Source organism: Gymnoscopelus microlampas, assembly GCF_963454915.1.
Source record: "Gymnoscopelus microlampas genome assembly, chromosome: 22".
Taxonomy (NCBI): Eukaryota; Metazoa; Chordata; class Actinopteri; order Myctophiformes; family Myctophidae; genus Gymnoscopelus; species Gymnoscopelus microlampas.
The window spans coordinates 43,535,543-43,557,268 of record NC_139959.1 but is presented as its reverse complement, the minus strand read 5'-3'; the positions used below and the strand labels follow the sequence as shown (position 1 = coordinate 43,557,268).

The 21,726-nt window shown below is 42.0% G+C and overlaps 1 protein-coding gene across 1 annotated transcript in view; it reads right to left on the bottom strand.

Moving 5' to 3' along the window:
* LOC311038667 (5'-AMP-activated protein kinase subunit gamma-2-like) overlaps positions 1 to 15,188 on the bottom strand; it is a gene marked incomplete at its 3' end in the record, with an annotated part of 48,659 nt that extends 33,471 nt beyond the window's left edge. The window contains exons 1-6 of the mRNA XM_084048237.1: positions 15,088 to 15,188; positions 12,745 to 12,841; positions 4,433 to 4,572; positions 3,634 to 3,734; positions 1,642 to 1,859; positions 841 to 913 (exon numbers count right to left, since the gene is read on the bottom strand). Of these exons, the coding sequence (XP_083904363.1) occupies positions 841 to 913; positions 1,642 to 1,859; positions 3,634 to 3,734; positions 4,433 to 4,572; positions 12,745 to 12,798 (586 nt within the window). The 5' untranslated portion in view covers positions 12,799 to 12,841; positions 15,088 to 15,188. The remainder of the gene's footprint in view (positions 1 to 840; positions 914 to 1,641; positions 1,860 to 3,633; positions 3,735 to 4,432; positions 4,573 to 12,744; positions 12,842 to 15,087) is intronic.
* Between the last annotated feature and the right edge of the window lie 6,538 nt (positions 15,189 to 21,726).

The following is a 21,726-nucleotide window of genomic DNA, read 5'->3' as shown; positions in this document are numbered from 1 at the left end:
CCCCTTCAGCCTGGGTTAAAATAATAAATATAAATATTTCATAAATCTCGATGGAAAAAAAACATATGGGCTTTTTTTATATTAACCCATTACAACTGGGAAAACATGTCGTTTTAGATTTTAGCCATTATTTTATACTTTGGCTATTCAAAAATAGCAGATCTTCAAGCTCATAGCGCGTGCCCCGCGCTACGAGCTTGTAGATCTGCTATTTTTGAAAAATCATGAAAATGTGTGCAAATCTTTTAATATATATATATATATATATATATATATATATATATTGTTTTAAAGCGAAAAATTTTAACTCGAATCTTTGCTTCCGGGGGTCCCTGAAACATATATTTTTAGATGGGGGTCCGTGGCTAAATACACGTCATTTTGGGGGTCCTTGACATGGAAAAAAGAACCACTGATATTATGGCGACATACGTTTTTTCAAAAAACTGTTTAAATTTGAGTTACAAATGTTCGCTTTTGAAACTCAAATCTCAAGATTTGCAAAAAAATAACGATATTTCTAAAATAGCAGATCTACAAGCTCATAGAGTGCCGCGCTATGAGCTTGTAGATCTGCTATTTTTTGAATAGCCAAAGAGTAAAAAAATGCTTTTTAGCTCAAATCAAAAAGTGACACAGATGCTTCGGGGCTTAAAGGGTTAAAAAACACTGATAAACAGAAGTTTTTCATACAAAGTGTCAGAAATAATGATTCAGGTCTTAACGTGTTAAATCCAATCGTGACACAGTCCTAATTATAATATTCATAAGGTCTCGTCATGAATATTCATGCATAAATATTACACACATTCATAATAAAAAATACAAATGAATTATTACCGTCACTCTGCTCTTCTGTCGTCAATTCTCGCCTGTCAATCATCCTGCCGGATACACACTGCACCTGTACACACTACACACACACACACACACACACACACACACACACACACACACACACACACACACACACACACACACACACACACACACACACACACACACACACAGCGATAGTCGATATTATGATTGATAATCGATATAATAATAATCCAACAGATCATCTATGGATCTTAGATCATCATGAAAACAGCAGATCTCCAAACCCACACACACACCGTCCGCACAACGAAGCATAAAACAGGCGATAATCGATCAACCGATAAAACATCGTATGAAATATATGGTGTTCGTCAGGTGCGCGCGCGCGCGTACACACACACACACACACACACACACACACACACACACACTCACCGTCTTCACCGTCTACCAAACGATGCTTCGCGCGCACGCACTCTTCTTTTTGTTCCAGCACTGTGTGTGTGCGTGCGCGTGCCGTGCGTGTGGAAGAGCGAGTGCGCACACGCACGGTGGTTCGGGCTGACGGACGGTTCTCTCAGCGCTCACACACTCTCACACACACACACACACACACACACACACACACACACACACACACACACACACACACTTCCACTGAATATTTTCAAAATAAAACGTCCTCTGCTCTCTCTCTCTCTCTCTCTCTCTCTCTCTCTCTCTCTCTCTCTCTCTCTCTCTCTCTCTCTCTCTCTCTCTCTCTCTCTCTCTCTCTCTCTCTCTCTCTCTCTCTCTCTCTCTCATGAGGAGTAAACTCACCTCCTGTTTCACATCTGTGACTTCTTGTTGAAGAGGAGAAGAAAAGGAGGAGGGGAGAGGAGGAGAGGAATAGGAGCGCTGTCTCCTGGTTGGCTCTCTGGCGTAGGTCTCCAATGGAAACACTGTCTTCACCTCCTGATGAGGAGGAGACGCAGTGAGGACATGAGAGGAGGAGGAGGAGGAGGAGGAGGAGGAGGGAGGAGAACACACACTGGAGGCTGTGGAGAGCAGACAGACAGACAGACAGACAGACAGACAGACAGACAGACAGTAAGGTTAGTTAAAACACTGGTTCTGAAAGTGGGGTCCGCGGACCCCCAGGGGTACTTGAGGGGGTTACAGGGGGTCCCCAGCTAAATGACTGATAGGAACCAAATGGACCCGTGTGTGTCTGTAACTCTGAGAGTGTACAAATGGAACCAAATGGACCCGTGTGTGTCTGTAACTCTGAGAGTGTACAAATGGAACCAAATGGACCCTAACGGGTCCATTTGGTTCCATTTGTACACTCTCAGAGTTACATTAACATTGATTTTACGATATGAATTGGGGTCCCAGAGACATACATGCTATTGAATGGGGGTCTGTAGCCTAATGGATGTCAAACTGGGGGTCCTTGAAATTAAAATGGTTGAGAATCACTGCTAGAGAGCCCTAAAAATCTTCTCTTATGGGGGGTCCCTGGCTTATCTTTTCAAATGGGGGTCCGCGGGCTAATAAGTGTCTATTTGGGGGTCCTTGACATGAAAAAGTTTGAGAACCACTGAGTTAAAACACATCACAAAAAGAGGGGGGATATATTATGAATAATATATTATTATATTATTATATTTTATTACAGAAGGCATGGATGATCTGTCGGTCACATGGTTTTCCATCTATCTGACGGGTAGAACTCAAGCTGTTGTTGCCGATGGTTTTAAAGGGATATTTCACATTCAAAAAAACTTTTGGTGATTGTATCATCTACTCAGGCTTTTGTGAGCCTCCCAGACAGTTTTTAAGTTGCTTGATTCAATATTTAGATATTAGATATTAATTTCATCAGACACGCCCCCTTCCCATACAAACCCATTGTAACTTCAAACTCCATTTTAAACATGTTAGATTCATCAAAAACACCCGTCCTTGGTTCACCCGTCTCCTACCGCCCCCCTAATACACGAGGGGGCCGTGTTTTTTCAATAACTTTTTTCATTTATTTTTAATATTTTTTTTGGAAAATGAAAAAAATAAAATACAATAAAAAAATAGAATCAAATAAATGAAAAAGAATCTCGGAAAAACACGGCCCCCTCACGCATTAGGAGGGCAGGGTGAGTCAGCAGAACCAAGGACGGGTGTTTTTGATGAATCTAACATGTTAAAAATGGAGTTTAAAGTTACAATTGGTTTGTATAGGAAGGGGCGTGTCTGATAAAATGAATATCTAATATCTAAATATTGAATCGAGCAACTTAAAAACTGTCTGGATTTTATGTTTTCTGTATTTTATGTTGTTATCAGGGCGTCCTTGAAAAAGAGAGTGTGCTCTCAATGGGCTTCAATGGGCTTCCCCGAATAAATAAAGGAAAGAGAAAGACAGAATAAGCATGAAAAGCATTTATTAGATAGACAGACAGACAGACAGACAGACAGACAGATAATCTCATTGCAGTGTATCCTATTACTAGCTGTCAGCAAAACACACATCCTGTGTGTTTGTGTGTGTGTGCGCGCGTGCGCGTGCGTGCGTGCGTGCGTGCGTGCGTGCGTGCGTGCGTGCGTGTGTGCGTGTGTGTGTGTGTGTGCGTGTGTGTGCCCTGCAGTCAGTGGTACACACACACACACACACACACACACACACACACACACACACACACACACACACAGTAAAGAAGAGGAGAGGACTGTATGCTGTTGCCTCACCAAACAAACCCTTCCTCTACGGTAATACAAGTAATAGATTACCTCTGGTTTAAATATGTTACGGTAATAAAAGTAATAGATTACCTCTGGTTTTGTCTCGTTTGACTCTGGCGAAGAGTTTGATTGACGCGGGGGAGGGGCTTCCTTGCTGACCCGATGACCTGAAGATACCTGAAAAACTCAACCTGACAGACAGACAGACAGACAGACAGGCAGGTAGGCAGACAGACAGACAGACAGACAGACAGACAGGCAGGCAGGCAGGCAGGCAGACAGACAGACAGACAGACAGACAGACGCACAAACACACATTATTGATTATTATTGTCAGTCCGATCTACAAGATCACAACATCAGTATATTTAGTCATAGTTTTAGTCAACATGGTTCATTTTGATTTAGTTTTTGTCAGTGAAAAAAGATAGATGAATATTTTACAAATAACACTTGTCTGCCTGTCTGTCTGTCTGTCTGTCTGTCTGTCTGTCTGTCTGTCTGTCTGCCTGTGTCTCTGTCTGTCTGTCTGTCTGTCTGTCTGCCTGCCTGTGTCTCTGTCTGTCTGTCTGTCTGTCTGTATCTCTGTCTGTCTGTCTGTCTGTCTGTCTGTCTGTCTGTCTGTCTGTCTGTCTGTCTGTCTGTCTGCCTGCCTGTGTCTCTGTCTGTCTGTCTGTCTGTCTGTCTGTATCTCTGTCTGCCTGCCTGTCTGTCTGTCTGTCTGTGTCTCTGTCTGCCTGCCTGTGTCTCTGTCTGTCTGTCTGTCTGTCTGTCTGTCTGTCTGTCTGTCTGCCTGCCTGCCTGCCTGCCTGCCTGCCTGCCTGCCTGCCTGTTTGTCTGTCTGTCTGTCTGTCTGTCTGTCTGTCTGTCTGTCTGTCTGTCTGTCTACCTGCGTGTTGTGGGAGGGGCCTGGTTGTGTCTAGAAGCTTCAGACTTCCGGGTCAGGGAAGGAGATCTTGGACTGAAACCAACCCGATGGAACGAGTTCCTCCTGAGACCAAGAGCCTGACCGGACCCCCTGTCTTCATCCTACAGGGGAGGGGAGATAAATTTACTGACAATTTCATCAACAAATAAAAACGAATCTAAAATGTTAGGGAGGGACTTGAGGAGGAGAGATCCAGTAGAACAGTGGGTTCTCAAACTTTTTCATGTCAAGGACCCCCAAAATGATGATGTATTTGGCCGCAGACCCCCATCTAAAAATATTTTGTTCCAGGGACCCCCCCAGAAGCAAAGATTTGAGTTACAGATGTTCGCTTTAAAAAAACATATATTAAAAGATTTGCACAAATTTTCAAGATTTTAAAAAAAATAGCAGATCCACAAGCTCATAGCGCGGCACTCGGTGCCGCGCTATGAGCTTGTGGATCTGCTATTTTTGAATAGCCAAAGTATAAAAGGATAAAATTATTCTGATGCTATATTTACACATTTTGCTGGGTACCCCCTGGAACCCCCTCAAGTACCCCTGGGGGTCCCCGGACCCCACTTTGAGAACCAAACAAATATCAATGTTCATAAAACATAATAGAATATATTAAGGTGAATATAATGAATGTTCATAGACATAATAACACATAATACTTGTTTGATGAAGGCAATGAATGTTTGTTGTTGTTATATTTATTCACAGCCTAATATGATTATTATTACTTACTATCAGTGGTGGAAAAATAAGTTCATTTTTTACTAAAGAAATGTAGAAATACTCTGTTACAAGTAAAACTCCGGCATAAAAATGTACTTGAGTAAAAGTACAAAAGTATTGGTATGAAAATGTACTTAAATTAGCAAAAGTAAAAGTACTCATTATGCAGAATGTCCCACGTTTTTTTCACAAGTTTTCAAATGTATAAAAATATTTTGAAAATAGCAGATCTACAAGCTCACAATGCGTCGCATCGCGAGACGCATTGTGAGCTTGTAGATCGGCTATTTTCAAATGGCCGAAATGTATATAGGGCTGAAGTGGTTAATGTATGTTTTGTAATAATAATCAAAATCTACAAAGTAACTAAAGTTTTATAGAAATTGTAGTGTAGAGTAAAAGTAAAAGTATTGAAAATTGGAAACACTTCAGTAAAATAAAATAAATACCTCAAAATTGTACTTAAGTACAGTGCTTGAGTAATTGTACTTAAGTCACTTTAGGCTCATTTTACTGGCTGACTACATCTGGGCTTTCAACGTAAAATGCATTAGGATGGCGCCCTCCTGTGGTTCAGACAGGTATAGCTTTGATAATTGTTGTTACGGGCAACGTGTTGAATCGTTGTCGTAAAGGAGAGGCAGGGTTGGGAGGGTTACTTTTAAAAAGGAATCCCCTACAGTTACAAGTTACTTGCTAAAAAATGTAGTCAGTAACGTAATCCCGATTACTCCATTTAAAAAGTAACTATAGTTACTTTCAGTTACTTTTGGATTACTTTTAAGTAGGGATGTCCCGATCACGTTTTTTTGCTCCCGATCCGATTTTGAGTATTTGCCGATCCTGATCTTTCCCGATCCGATCTTTTCATTTAAAAAAACATTTTTAAATTATAATTTATGCATGTAGAATTTATTTTTATCATTTATTTTGTAGCAATAAAAGACAATATGTCTCAAAACACTGGCTGACAGTTGAATTATTGCCAACAAAATAAATGTTAATTAAAGAAATTAAGACAAATACTGAATCTCTGAACATTGGCTTGCAGTTATCGCACATAACCAAAATACAATAATAATATTAGGCTTGTCATTCAGGATGGAAAATAAAGTTGTCCTTTTGGGGAGAAGTGGAACTTAGAAGTCATTTAAGTTTAGCGTGAGGGAGAGGGTCTACTCTGATTACTACAGCAGGGGTCCCCAAGGTTTGTTTTTAGCTAAGGGAGAGATGAAGCAGGAACCCCCACTACATATTGTATAAAATTTGTATTGCAGATTAAACCTTTTCATAGATTTCATAGATAGCTTCATAGACTTGTTTAACAGCACTGTCATCAGTGTATTTATCAGACATGTCAAACTCTCAGTACTTAGTAAAGTTGAGCCTAGGCTCTGTACTTGGTCTGCTCTTTTCCCCTCTACCTCTTCTTGTTCCCCTCAGAATATAGGGATATTAGGGTTCATGTGGTTAATGTAAATACAAGAAAAAGGTCCTATCACGCAAATATTTGGAGACCCCCCAGACTTGATATCTACACTACAGAAAACATTCAGTTGGACATTAACACACACACACACACACACACACACACACACACACACACACACACACACACACACACACACACACACACACACACACACACACACACACACACACACAACTGACATTAATTAGTGCTGTTGATTGCTATGTGGTCAAATGCGCATACAGGCTCAACGAGCCATCGTTAATCAGTTAGTGTTACACAGCTGACTGCCAATATGAGCATTTCTGTTGAAAACGCATCACTGACAGGCTGATGAAGGCTATACATAGACTAGAAAAAATAAATAGAATATACCAAGTTACTATCAGAACCTAGTAACAATCACAACCAAAGAAAGACACTTTAATAGATTATAGTCCCTTTAACCAAACCATCTGATCAGTTTAAGGTTAAGAGTAAAGGCTTTTATGCAGGAACAGCGCTGCAAAGAGGACTACAAAGAGAGCCACGATGTCTGTAGTGTTGCCTAGTCTGATTATTATAAGCCACTTTGGGCTCATTTTTCTGAAGTTGCTTGTAAATAATGGTAGAACGGTTGTGAGCTTGTAGATCGTCTATTTTCAAATAGCCAACATATATAAATATGTACATTGTTTAATGGACGACATATATAGCTATGAAGTGCGTTATGTGGCCTTTTATAGTCGCTTCTTTTGTGCTTGTTTTCATAGACCTATTTGCTTATTTCTCTCGCAAAGTCTGGCAACACCGCTGTTGATGCAACATTAGCAGTCTCCAGTCTCACTGTGAGGATTTTTGACACAGAGACGCGCTGCTCAACTCCAATCCATTGCGGTCTGTGTGCGGACTAGTGTGCGCTCTTGCAGGTGGTTGTTTGGTGTTATAATAATTTATAACTTGTTTGTAAAATTAATGAGGGGAAGGGGAGAATGTAACCCTCCTGTAACGCCCGTTACAACACCCCCGTTACTGTAATCCAGATTACACATTTTAAAATGTACTCTAGGACGTTACCGTTACGTTTTTTTTGTACTCCGTTACGTAACGGCGTTACATGTAATCCGTTACTTCCCAACCCTGAGGAGAGGACATTGTCGTAAAGGAACATCGTTGTCGTACAGGACAGCCGATAAATGAATACTAATATTTGGATTTGTTGAAACAAAGAAAAGTTTTGTAAGCAATGCGACTTTTTTACTTTAACTTTTGACATCCTTTGAAACGCTGGTTACTTTATTTCACTAACGGGCTAGCGAGCTAAGCTAAGCCAAGCCAAGCCAAGCCAAGCTACGCTAAGCTAAGCGGCTACATAACGTAAACACGGTCCGTCAAGTTACATGGCGTAAGCCCTTACATCCACCTCCACGCATCAAGTCACACGTTAAAGGCCACGCTAGCGCTTCCGCTGTCCTTTCAGAACAAAAGCTTCGGACTAGGTAGTGTCGTCGCGCGAGACTATTCGGGAAGTGACCCGATTCTGTTTGAGATTTCTGGTATGTTACATCAAAATCGGTGACCTAACTTATTTCGACTTCCGTGACGTAAAGTCAGACGCTAGCAACGCCATGCCGGAGTTTCCGCTTTCTTCTCAAAATAAAAGCTTTTCTTAAAATAGCTGATCTACAAGCTTGTGAGCTTGTAGATCAGCTTTTTTGGCACGCGCTACCGTCATTAGACTAAGTAAAAAATGGCATTCGTGAGAACTGAGCATGCGCAGCAACTAATATTAATTCTCGTTCGGTTTTAACTATTGTTAACTATATTTTAAACATCATCACGTGTTGTATTATAATGTATTGTTGTTATTGGCTCTCATTAGAAACGCCAGTAAGATTCACAGTTCTGTTATTTTACAATAAAATATAATTTAATGTGTTGTTGACGCGAGTAGCATTGTTGCTAATTGCTAACAACAGGAAGCCGGAAGTGCTCTCGTGATTCTGTTCGACTTGACAGAATGTTTTATTTTGAAAATCAAACGGAAGTGACTCTTCATGACTGACAGTGTTAACTAGACACACATTGTTACAGGCTTTCACCACAAGAGGGCGGCAGAGCCTGTATTCTGCTGCTCATTGTTGCTGAGACGTCGCTAAAACAGTGGTTCTCAAACTTTTTCATGTCAAGGACTCCCAAATGGACACTTATTAGCCCGCGGACCCCCATTTGAAAAGATACATTTTAAGGACCCCCAGTTTGACATGCATTAGGGCTACGGACCCCCCATTTAATGGCATTTCTATCTCTGGGACCCCAATTCATGTTGTAAAATCAATGTTAATTTAACTCTGAGAGTGTACAAATGGAACCAAATGGACCCGTTAGGGTCCATTTGGTTCCATTTGTACACTCTCAGAGTTACAGACCCATAAGGGTCCATTTGGTTCCTATCCATCATTTAGCTGGGGACCCCCTGGAACCCCCTCAAGTACCCCTGGTGGTCCCCGGACCCCACTTTGAGAACCACTGCCCTACGGAACCTCTCCCTCCGCTGTATAGCTCAGAGATGAGGTTCCTCGTTTGTCTCTGCCGTTTTAGCAGGACAGTGTCGCACATTTTCCACTTTACATGTTTCTGCCCCCTTTCTGCACATCGTATCCAAAAAGTAAAGCATTTCCGCCACTCTCTCAGATGTTTTAAGTTCTAGCGCACCATAAAATCTATCCAACGGGTTGAATAAAGCGTTTAAATCGTTTCTCTCCTCATCCGGTTCCATAATATTTTGCGTTAGAAGATGCAATTCAACATTTGACCAGTAGGGGAATCAGTAATGTTATCTCTACGGGCGCAACTCTTGCGCAATGTCTTAAAAACATGTTAAGACATTGGATGAAAACCGAGGCAAATTAAATACTTTCTTCAACCCGTTGGATAGATTTTATGGTGCACTAGAACTTAAATCATCTGAGAGAGTGGCGGAAATGCTTTACTTTTTGGATAGGATGTGCATAAAGAGGTAAGAAACATGTAAAGTGGAAAATCTGCGACAATGTCTACCGCAAACGGCAGAAACAAACGAGGAACCTCATCTCGGAGCTATATAGCGGAGAGAGAGGTGCCGGCGGAGCTAAGACACACGTTGAGTTTAAATAATATTCTGCATAATGACGTTTAGGAACATTTAAAACCATAAACGTGAAACAACTGGTTCTCATTAGAAAAGGTGGAAGGATTTATAGTTATATTTTAGTAGGATTTATAGTTATTTTGAAGCACTTAGTATTAAAATGAAAATAAACACATAAAGAATATTATGAATGTTCATAAAACATAATAGAATATAATAATGTGAATATCATTAATGTTCATCACCTTCAACAATACATCAAATGATTATGTGAATATAATGGAACCAAATGAGCCCCAAATGTACAAAGGACCACAATGGAAACAAGCCATAGGTTGTCTTGGGTTTTAAATCCTCTAAACAGACCTTGTGTTGAACTGCACTTTACTGTGCTAATAAAGTAATCAATCAATCAATCAATCAATCAATCAATCAATCAATCAATCAATCAATCAATCAATCCTCTATTTAGTTGATGAGCAGTAATGACCGTCTGAGCAGTTAGAATCAGTTCAGAAGCTCTAGATCATTGGTTCTCAAAGTGGGGTCCGGGGACCCCCAGGGGTCCTTGAGGGAGTTCCAGGGGGTCCCCAGCTAAATGATAGATTAGGCACCAAATGGACCCTTATGGGTCTGTAACTCTGAAAGTGTACAAATGGAACCAAATGGACCCTAACGGGTCCATTTGGGTCCATTTGTACACTCTCAGAGTTAAATTGACATAGATTTTATGATATAAACTGAGGTTCAAGAGATAGAAATGCCATTAAATGGGGGTTCGTAGCCCTAATGCATGTCAAACTGGGGGGTCCTTGAAATTAAAAAGGTTGAGAATCACTGCTAGAGCCGTAAAAATAACTTCTCTAATGGGGTCCCTCGCAATATCTTTTAAAATGGGGGTCAGCAGGCTAATAAGTGTCAATTTAGTGGTCCCTGACATGAAAAAGTTTGAGAACCACTCAAACACCAACAAAGACAACATTAGTCTCTAATAGTCTCTATTCACAGCACACATATTGTCATGAAATTGGGCCTCTTCCTTACTTCCTTCACAGGTGTTACAATGACACTAATGAAGGCTCTGTTCCATTCTGGTTGTTACAATGACACTAATGAAGGCTCTGTTCCATTCTGGTTGTTACAATGATACTAATGAAGGCTCTGTTCCATTCTGGTTGTTACAATGACACTAATGAAGGCTTTGTTCCATTCTGGTTGTTACAATGATACTAATGAAGGCTCTGTTCCATTCTGGTCGATCGACACGGTCACAACTTTTTTCTGTTCTGGCCCCACAGTGGTGGAATGAACTTCCCACTGATGTCAGGACAGCAGAGACACTGATGTCAGGACAGCAGAGACACTGATGTCGGGACAGCAGAGACACTGATGTCGGGACAGCAGAGACACTGATGTCGGGACAGCAGAGACACTGATGTCAGGACAGCAGAGTCACTGATGTCAGGACAGCAGAGTCACTGATGTCAGGACAGCAGAGACACTGATGTCAGGACAGCAGAGTCACTGATGTCAGGACAGCAGAGTCACTGATGTCAGGACAGCAGAGTCACTGATGTCAGGACAGCAGAGACACTGATGTCAGGACAGCAGAGACACTGATGTCAGGACAGCAGAGTCACTGATGTCAGGACAGCAGAGTCACTGAAGTCAGGACAACAGAGACACTGATGTCAGGACAGCAGAGACGCTGATGTCAGGAAAAAGCAGCCTCCTGGTGGCGTTATAACAGGGCCATGTGAAAAAAATGGGGCAGAGGTTCTGAATTGGCATCCAGGGAGTTTATGTGCATAGTTTCACTGCGATCAAGCCAACGGTGCGGGAGATTAGCTGTCCACAGACGGACAGACGGACGGACGGACGGACAGGGGGTAAAACATACTCTCTTGCCATGCCTTTCGGCCTGGCGGAGACAATAAAACAACAATCTGCATTTAACCCTTTAAGCCCTGAAGAAGCATCTGTGTCACTTTTTGATTTGAGCTAAAAAGCAATATTTTTAAAAATCGTGAAAATGTGTGCAAATCTTTTAATATATATATATTGTTTTAAAGCGAAATTTTTTAACTCGAATCTTTGCTTCCGGGGGTCCCTGAAACATATATTTTTAGATGGGGGTCCGTGGCTAAATACATGTCATTTTGGGGGTCCTTGACATGGAAAAAAGAACCACTGATATTATGGCGACATAAGTTTTTTCAAAAAACTGTTGAATCCCCAGAAGCAAAGATTTGAGTTACAAATGTCCGCTTTTGAAACTCAAATCTCAAGATTTGCAAAAACAACAACGATATTTCTAAAATAGCAGATCTACAAGCTCATAGCGCGGCACTCGGTGCCGCGCTATGAGCTTGTAGATCTGCTATTTTTTGAATAGCCGAAGAGTAAAAAAATGCTTTTTAGCTCAAATCAAAAAGTGACACAGATGCTTCTTCAGGGCTTCAAGGGTTAACCAGTCAGCCGGTGAAAATGAAGAAATGAAGAAATGAATACAGGATTATGTTACAACACAACATCTGTCATCATAAAAGGCCTGTTTGGCCACTCTGAACCTTTTTAAAACACTTCTAATGACTCACCTAGTCACAGTTTTTAGGTGGAAGAGGAGATCATTCCATATTATTATTCCAAACACTCTGCTACACCAGAGGGTCTCAAAGTGTGGTCCAGGGACCAGTGTGTGTGTGTGTGTGTGTGTGTGTGTGTGTGTGTGTGTGTGTGTGTGTGTGTGTGTGTGTGTGTGTGTGTGTGTGTGTGTGTGTGTGTGTGTGTGTGTGTGTGTGTGTGTGTGCGTGCGTGCGTGCGTGCGTGCGTGCGTGCGTGCGTGCGTGCGTGCGTGCGTGCGTGCGTGCGTGCGTGCGTGCGTGTGTGGGTCACTCAGTTAGTTTCCTGTTGAGAGAAAGAGAGAGAGTGAGTGAGTCACATCCTGTGACATCACTTCCTGTTGTTTACCTGGTGTGTGGCGTCCTTCTCACTGAGGTCTGGGTCGTCATGAATGTATGACATCACTGTGATGTCACTGTGATGTCACTGTGATGTCACTAGATACCTGAGAGAGAGAGAGAGAGAGAGAGAGAGAGAGAGAGAGAGAGAGAGAGAGAGAGAGAGAGAGAGAGAGAGAGAGAGAGAGAGAGAGAGAGAGAGAGAAAGTAGTAAGTAAGTACATTTTATTTATATAGCACATTTCACAGAGGAGTCTCACAAAGTGCTTTACATACATCAAATAAAAACAGTAACACAAAACAAAAAGGCTGTACAAATTTCTCTCAGATGGGATAATAACACAGGTACAGTAAGAAAAATAGAAAATAAAATCATGAAATGACAACAAACGCCTGTTCAAATAGAAGCGTTTTGAGTTTGTTTTTAAAAATGTCAACCGAGGCTGCATCTCTCAGGGCTTGGGGGAGAGCATTCCACAGTTTTGGGGCTACAGCTTGAAAAGCCTTGTCACCCTTGGTTCTGAGGTTGGTGGTTGGGGTCTTTAACAGACCCTGTTCCGCAGACCTTAGGGCCCTTTCTGGGACATGGCGTGGGACCAGATCGGTCAGGTAACTTGGAGCCTGCCCATGTAGAGACCTATAGGTGATCACCAGGACTTTGAACTGGACTCTGAATTTGATGGGGAGCCAATGTAAGGCGGCTAAGACTGGAGTGATGTGGGACCTTCTGTTAGTTTTGGTTAGCAATCTGGCGGCAATCTCTCTCAGAGAGAGAGAGAGAGAGAGAGAGAGAGAGACCAACATACAGTATAAGTGTATATACATGGTATCTGCACGTCTATAAAGTGACCATTTAATGACTTTTAATACCTTTTTTAACTATTAGGTAAATAAAAATAATAATATTATTATTACCTGAGAAAAGAGGGAATCATTTTCACATCATGTATCTAAACCAGGGGTCTTCAACAGGGGGTCCGGGACCCCTAGGGGGTCCTCAGAGTTACTACAGGGGGTCCGCCAAATCGTTGTGTGATATGTTTTTTTTTTTTTACCGTAACCACTTGAACCCTAGTATCCCTTTTCTGAGGAGAACTTTAGCCAAAAATAGCAGATCTACAAGCTCACAACGCCTCGCGCTGCGAGGCGTTGTGAGCTTGTAGATCGGCTATTTGTGGCAAAGAGGTGTTTGGTGGAGAGGGAAAAAAGAGCAGACCAAGTCAACAAAAAAAGTTGAATCTGAAACACAATTTTATACAATATAGAGGGGGTCCCTGCTTCATCTCTCTCTCAGCTAGGGGGTCCTTGGCCTGAAAACGTTGAAGACCCCTGATCTAAACTAAATGTAATGCAACTCCTGCAAGTGCTAGTCCCCAGGTCAAATAGGATTATATAGGGGGGTCCCCAGGTCAAATAGGATTATATTGGGGGGTCCCCTACAATATATAGTACGGGTCCCTGCTTATATCTCTCTCTCTCTGCTAAGGGCTCCTTGGTCTGAAAAACCTTGAAGCGTAAAAAAAAACTGAATACGTTGAAATGCTGACCAGGCTGCTACATGTAAACACTAGTGTCGTGTTGCACTGTGGGAAACGCAGTTTAAATGCTGACCAAGCTGCAATACGTGAGGGTTTGTAAACAACACATGTGTCTCACCGTGTCACTGTGGGAAACTGTCTGTCTGTCTGTCTGTCTGTCTGTCTGTCTGTCTGTCTGTCTGTCTGTCTGTCTCTCAATTCAATTCAATGGAGCTTTATTGGCAGTGGTGGAAAAAGTACTCAAATTCTTTACTTAAGTAAAAGTACCAATACTGCAATATAAAAATACTCCGTTACAAGTAAAAGTCCAAAATTAAAAATTTACTTGAGTAAAAGTACAAAAGTATTGGCATCAAAATGTGCTTAAAGTACCAAAAGTAAAAGTACAAAATGTTTGAAAATAGCCGATCTACAAGCTCACAACACATCGCGATGTGACGCGTTGTGAGTTGCCGTGGAACACAAGTTCCACTAAGTTCCACGGTTAATGCGGCCCAAATGACTACATTATAAAATGTACATTGTCAAATAAAAAAAACAAAAAATGATCTTATAAAACCATGAGCATTTTACATGTATGTTAGAGTGGATGGTGTAAAACATTTAGAAACAAATAGCAGCATTTGTTTAAAATAGCAGCAAGTGTTTACAAGTAGTTCTACCACACACACACACACACACACACACACACACACACACACACACACACACACACACACACACACACACACACACACACACACACACACACACACACACACACACACACACACACACACACACACACACACACACACACACACACACACACGTACCTGTGTAGTGGGGTTTCGGAAGTTGTCCAGTTGTGTTGAATAATAGTCTGTCTGTCTGTCTGTCTTTTTCTCTCTTCAATTCTCTCTCTTTTCTTTCTCTCCTCCTCTCTGTCTCTCCGCCTTTCCTTTTTAATCTCTCCATCTCTGTCCCTCCTCCTGAAGTCAGTGTGTTGGCGTACATATTGTATAACTGTCAAAGGAGGTAGTTCTATTTTCCCGTTAGACAGACGACCCCCCCCTTATCCCCCTTTTTTATTTCTTTTTATGTACATAATGTTATCTTTTGCCTGTTCTTTTTTAGCGGCGCCAGCCGCTCTATATCTGACTTTGTCCGTGTGCGTGTCCGTGTGTCCGCTGTATTGTTATTGGCTGGGCTATAAACAAATATTGATGACAACACCCGTGTATGTTTGAGCACGGGGCTCGTCAAAGGCGCCGCTTCCTTCACACAGGGTGTGATTTTTTATTGATATTTGAACTGTGGTGCCACTATATATGTCTATGAATTGAATACCAAGAATGTCTATGAATTGAATACCAAGGACCTCGTTGGAAACAAGACCGCAAGGACTATCATGAATGGACCTGTTAGACAAAGTATTTTATATGTATCTGTGCTGTTTTACATTTTTGCCTAATAAAATATTCAATCAATCAATCAATCAATCAAATCCTCATAGAGTTCATAGATAGCTTCACAGACTTTAACATACATTAAATTACATTAGATTAGATTACATTAGATCAGATTAGGGATGCTATATACATATATGTATTTTTTTTTAGCACGCACACGCATCGATTTAAAACAAGCCTTAATTCACACCTCAACACAGTTGATTGACACCAGGTGAATGAACACAGGAATGAGCCTATAGATGCATATCTATGGTCCGTTGTGTGACCTGTAGTGTATAGGTGTTAAGTAGTGTATAGGTGTTAAGTAGTGTATAGGTGTTAAGTAGTGTATAGGTGTTAAGTAGTGTATAGGTGTTAAGCCATGTCCGCGTCACGTGACGTCTTTAAAACAGCGTCCCACCAATAACAAAATCACCAATACAACACTTCACAGCATGTATGTATGTTTGGTGTTCATTAATATGCGCAGTCCCGTCCAAATAAACGTATAAATAAAAAAATCACACCCAGTGTGAAGTGGGCGGTGTGTGGTCATCACAACATGACTCACTTTAAAAAAAGGATAAATGACTTTTTTTAAAGTCCATACTGCTATTCATAGGGCTGCACATGTGTCATGTGTTTCGCTAGCCAATCACAGTCCTGAATTTGCAAAGTCAGCCAATCATATTACAGTTAGTGGTGATGACACTAGCTGTAATGTGATTGGCTGACTTTGCAAAAGTATCGATTTGCATTAACAATGGAAGGGTTAGGGGGTATATACAAATCTTTTGGTCGGTGTCCAAAACTCACTTATAGGGGGCGGCTACACCGCCCCAAAAATCACACCCAGTGTGAAGTGGGCGGTGTGTGGTCATCACAACATGACTCACTTTAAAAAAAGGATAAATTACTTTTTTTTAGCGGCGCTAGCCGCTCTATACCTTTAGGGAAAGAGCGGATATTAGCCCTCTATGCCTGGCTTTTGCGTCAACGTTCTGATTGGTCAGGTGCGCCAACGTTCTGATTGGTCAGGTGCGTCAACGTTCTGATTGGTCAGGTGCGTCAACGTTCTGATTGGTCAGGTGTGCCAAAGTTGTGATTGGTCACTATTCATGACATCACTATGATGTCATGAATATAGAATTCGATGTCTATATAAACGATGACAATGACTTCATCTTATTATTCATTTGGCTAAAGTCTCCGTCTAGGTAAGTTATTTAAAGTTAATATGACGAATAGAAAGAGAAAGATACAAGAACAGATGAAGGGTGAATGTATAGAAAGTCTGAGTTCGGGACCCAGTCATCCGTTATGACAGAATGGTTTGATAGAGACGATCGAGAATCCAAGAGTCCGTTAAGGTTCTGATTGGTCAGGCCCGTCAAGGTTCTGATTGGTCAGGCCCGTCAAGGTTCTGATTGGTCAGGCCCGTCAAGGTTGTGATTTGTCAGGCAAGGGGACTATTCATGACATCACTATGATGTCAAGGTTTATTTTTTATTTCCTCATGTTTTTTTTGTATATATTTTTATTTGGCTAAAGTCTCCTTCTAGGTAAGTTATTTAAAGTTAGATCCTCAATTTAACTTTATCTGTCGTCGACGCTCTGATTGGTCAGACCCGTCAACAAAGTGATTGGTCAAGCTTCACATGACACATGGCTATAAACACATTATAAACACATATCGATGACATAATGTATTCAAAGGCGCCGCTACCTTCACACAGGGTGTGATTTTTTAAAGTCCATACTGCTATTCATAGGGCTGCACATGTGTCATGTGTTTCGCTAGCCAATCACAGTCCTGAATTTGCAAAGTCAGCCAATCACATTACAGTTAGTGGTGATGACACTAGCTGTAATTGGCTGACTTTGCAAAAGTATCGATTTGCATTAACAATGGAAGGGTTAGGGGGTATACAAATCTTTTGGTCGGTGTCCAAAACTCACTTATAGGGGGCGGCTACACCGCCCCAAAAATCACACCCAGTGTGAAGTGGGCGGTGTGTCGTCATCACAACATGACTCACTTTAAAAAAAGGATAAATGACTTTTTTTTAAGTCCATACTGCTATTCATAGGGCTGCACAAGTGTCATGTGTTTCGCTAGCCAATCACAGTCCTGAATTTGCAAAGTCAGCCAATCACATTACAGTTAGTGGTGATGACACTAGCTGTAATGTGATTGGCTGACTTTGCAAAAGTATCGATTTGCATTAACAATGGAAGGGTTAGGGGGTATACAAATGTTTTGGTCGGTGTCCAAAACTCACTTATAGGGGGCGGCTACACCGCCCCAAAAACAAGAGCTTTTACAACAACACCGATACGCATGTAAATGTCTGGCCAGCGTGTGGCGCTATGTGTTGTTGAACATCTGGAAATGTATTTCCACTCACTTAAGGATATAGGCTTTAAATTATGTTATCACTTGATTTGCCTAAAGAAAGAATATGATATTGACAGGTTGGCACTGGAAGGCTTGCAGCAGACAGAGGCCTGCATTTGCTTTATGTGCATTTCCTGCAGTATAATTGCATTTACTGAATTATGCTCAGGTATAAGACACATTTTGGGGGACATTTAACCCCTCAGTATGCCCATATATGGCCATGCTGATAATGTCGTGCAAGGTGCAAAGTAAGCGTTTTATTGTGTGTGTGGGTAGCTGTTGGACAAGTCACACATACACCCACATGCAGACACACTGACTTCTGATTATCACCTATAGCGTCTGACTTCTAAGAATAAGGCATGCACGCCTATGTGCACGCAAATACACACACACTGACTTTCTTAACTTTCGAAAAGTCACCCACGTGCACACCTACGTGCACTCACATACACACACTGATGTCTGGAGAACTTCCTTTAGACCGTACTACTGTATAAAGGGGCGTTTACAAGAGCATCAGCAGAGAGGCTGGGGAGACAGAGGCTGAGGGAGACTTGGGAGGTTTTGGACACAGATGGCTGTTGGGGGCCTTGGGCTCTTAGGTTTTTGGGGCTTCTTCTCTTGCACCTTGCTCAGATGTTAAACAGTCTTGGCTCCACATGGAGGAAGGTAAAAAAAATAATTAAATTAGGAAGGAAAAAATTACTTAAATTGCAATGGTAAAATATTACTTTTAACAATTAATTCAATCAAAAAGGGTAAATTTCTCTATTTTGAGATTAAACCTATTTAGTGCTACTTTAAGGACATTTTTGGAATTACCAAATTTAGACTAGCCTGTATGTCAGGCTGAATGAGATCTAAATGGAACCTCCTCTTTTTAATCTAAATTCTAAATCATTTTACGACAAGCCTAAATTAAGGCATTTGTAATCTGACCAGACAGACATGAGACATTACTAGATTTAATTTCTATTGGTATTTTGTATTTGTATTTTGTATTGTTAAATACACATCTGTAATCCCACTATGAACTGAGCAAATAAAGGGAAGCTTTTAATCTTCAAAAAAAAAGCCTAATTTTCTGAGTAAGTGTTATATATATTATATATAAAGATAATTAGACTAGGGGTTTCTTCTGAAGGACACCACCAAGCCCTCGGTGAGTTTGAGTTTTAGACTAGGGGTTTCTTCTGAAGGACACCACCAAGCCCTCGGTGAGTTTGAGTTTTAGACTAGGGGTTTCTTCTGAAGGACACCACCAAGCCCTCGGTGAGTTTGAGAATTCCACACTACGGCAACATACATAAATTCAATTCACATCCCATACAGGTAGAGATTTGTAACTGATGCAAAGTTTGATGCCAACGTTTGATACAATGCTGTGCGGAGTAATGTATTGAGTAATGTTTATGGAGCACAATGTTTGGTATGCAAGGAATTGTGAGCATTGAATTGTTCTTGCAATGACGGTGCGCTATGATGATGTGCTGTGGGTTGGCAATGTGGCGTAAAGAGTGATATGGTTTGCATGTGTTGGCTCATTATCCCTATGTGTGACTGGACTCAAGAGAGAGTGAAGTTCTGGGTTCTAGGCCATGGGGATGTAGTGGGTTGGTGTAACGCATGAGCTTCAGTGCATTTCTCTAGTCAGAGGAGTAAGATAGGTTGTTTCAATGGAGTCTTTTGACTGAGTGAAGGTCAAGTTGATGTTCTGTTGAAGCTGGCCAGTAAGTTTAGGGTGCCCCTCTGCCTCTTGTCTTTCTTATAACACAGTTATCCTCAGATCCATAGGTTGTCTTAAGTCGGGGACTGGATATTGTGGTAGTTGATCAAGTTATTAAAGGGCTTACGGATGGTGACCAGACTTAGACTAAAGATTTTCCGCTAATTCCCCGGAGGCCAAGGGCCTGCTAACACGGTCGAGTTTGCTCTGAAATCGCCATGGCGGAGACAAGGTGGGTCTCTCGTCGCCACAAGTAAATATACAGTTTACTGCACTTCTGTGTGTTGCTTGTTTAAAAGGTCCCTGAGTAAAGGGGACCTCCTATCTGTGTTGTACACCGCTCCAGTCGTGGTCTGGAACGGTTAATAGTGTGTGGAAGCTAACCTTTAAAAAGCCTACTGGTAGCTGACGTTTTTAATGTTACCACATTACTACATACTACATTAAGGCACTGACACACTGCAAAGCACTGTTTCTCAACATGAGGTTTGGGGACCACGACCAGGGACCACCTATGTCCAAACGTTGCTATGATTAACTGGATCAGATTACTGAGTGGTTATTATTCTGATCAGAATGGATTGATTTGTAGCATGCAGGAGCCTTTAAGGGTCTGTAACTCTGAGAGTTAAACGAACACTGAGGATTCTACAGTGTATATTGTGGCTCCAGTTTAATCTAGTTATTCTCAACCTTTTTTTTTTTAAATGATTTCAATTATATTTCAGGTCCCCCAGTTTAATGTGCTTTAGGCCACACCCCCATTTAATACAACGTTTCCGTCTCTGGGACGCCCCCCGATCTACGCTGTAAAATCCTCAGTGTTCATTTAACTCAAAGTAAGGTTGTACAAATGGAACCAAATTGACCCTTACAGGTCTGTAACTCTGAGAGTGTACAAATGGAACCAAATGGACCCTTACAGGTCTGTAACTCTGAGAGTGTACAAATGGAACCAAATTGACCCTTACAGGTCTGTAACTCTGAAGAGTGTACACATGGACCCAAATGGACCCGTAAGGGTTAATTAATACACTCTCAGAGTTACAGACCTGGAAGGGTACCTATCTCTACTCTCTCTAGGTCGTCCTCAGACGAGCCCGCATCATCGTGGACTCCAGTCATCCCGTTTCTCTCCAGACATCTGACCAGGTTGTTGGTAACCTCGGTCCCAGCCTCACTCATTTGCGAAAAGAAGAGCCTGGTCACGACCTAAAGCAGCGAGTGTCTAGGAAGTCCTGAGTGGACAGGATTTCCGTTTCCCCCGGAAACGATATTTTTTGACCAATCACAACACTCGTTTCAGAATGTTAACAGATTTGTAAAGCATCAACGACGTCATTTCCTTGGGCGGTACTTCCGCCAAATTCAACCATTTCCGGTTGTCAACTTCCTAGACAACCAACATCCCAGAGGAACAGAGCCATCCTTCTCTCTCTCTCTCTACAGTGTGTCTACCTCTCTCTACCAGAGGAACAGAGCCTTCCTTGACTCTCTCTCTCTTTCTACAGTGTGTCTACCTCTCTCTACCAGAGGAACAGAGCCTTCCTTGACTCTCTCTCTCTCTCTCTACAGTGTGTCTCTACCTCGTTCTACCACAGGAACAGGGCCTTCCCGTCCTTGCCGGCCATGTACTGCAGACCCCCCAGCAGCACCAGCATGTCCCGGAGGACGTAGCTGGGGGCCACGCCCACCAGGGCCTTCCTCACCGCCTCGGGCTGGTCCAGGAGGTCCTGCTGCGTCTCCTCTCGGCCTCCCCCTCCCCCGGCCCCGCCCCCCAGCCGGCCGTACGAGTTGATGATGAACTGGGCGAACATGGGGTGGCTCTGGGGGTTGTACCCCGCCTTGCACGCCAGCTTGTCCATGAGCTCGGCGTGCCGGCCCAGCAGGC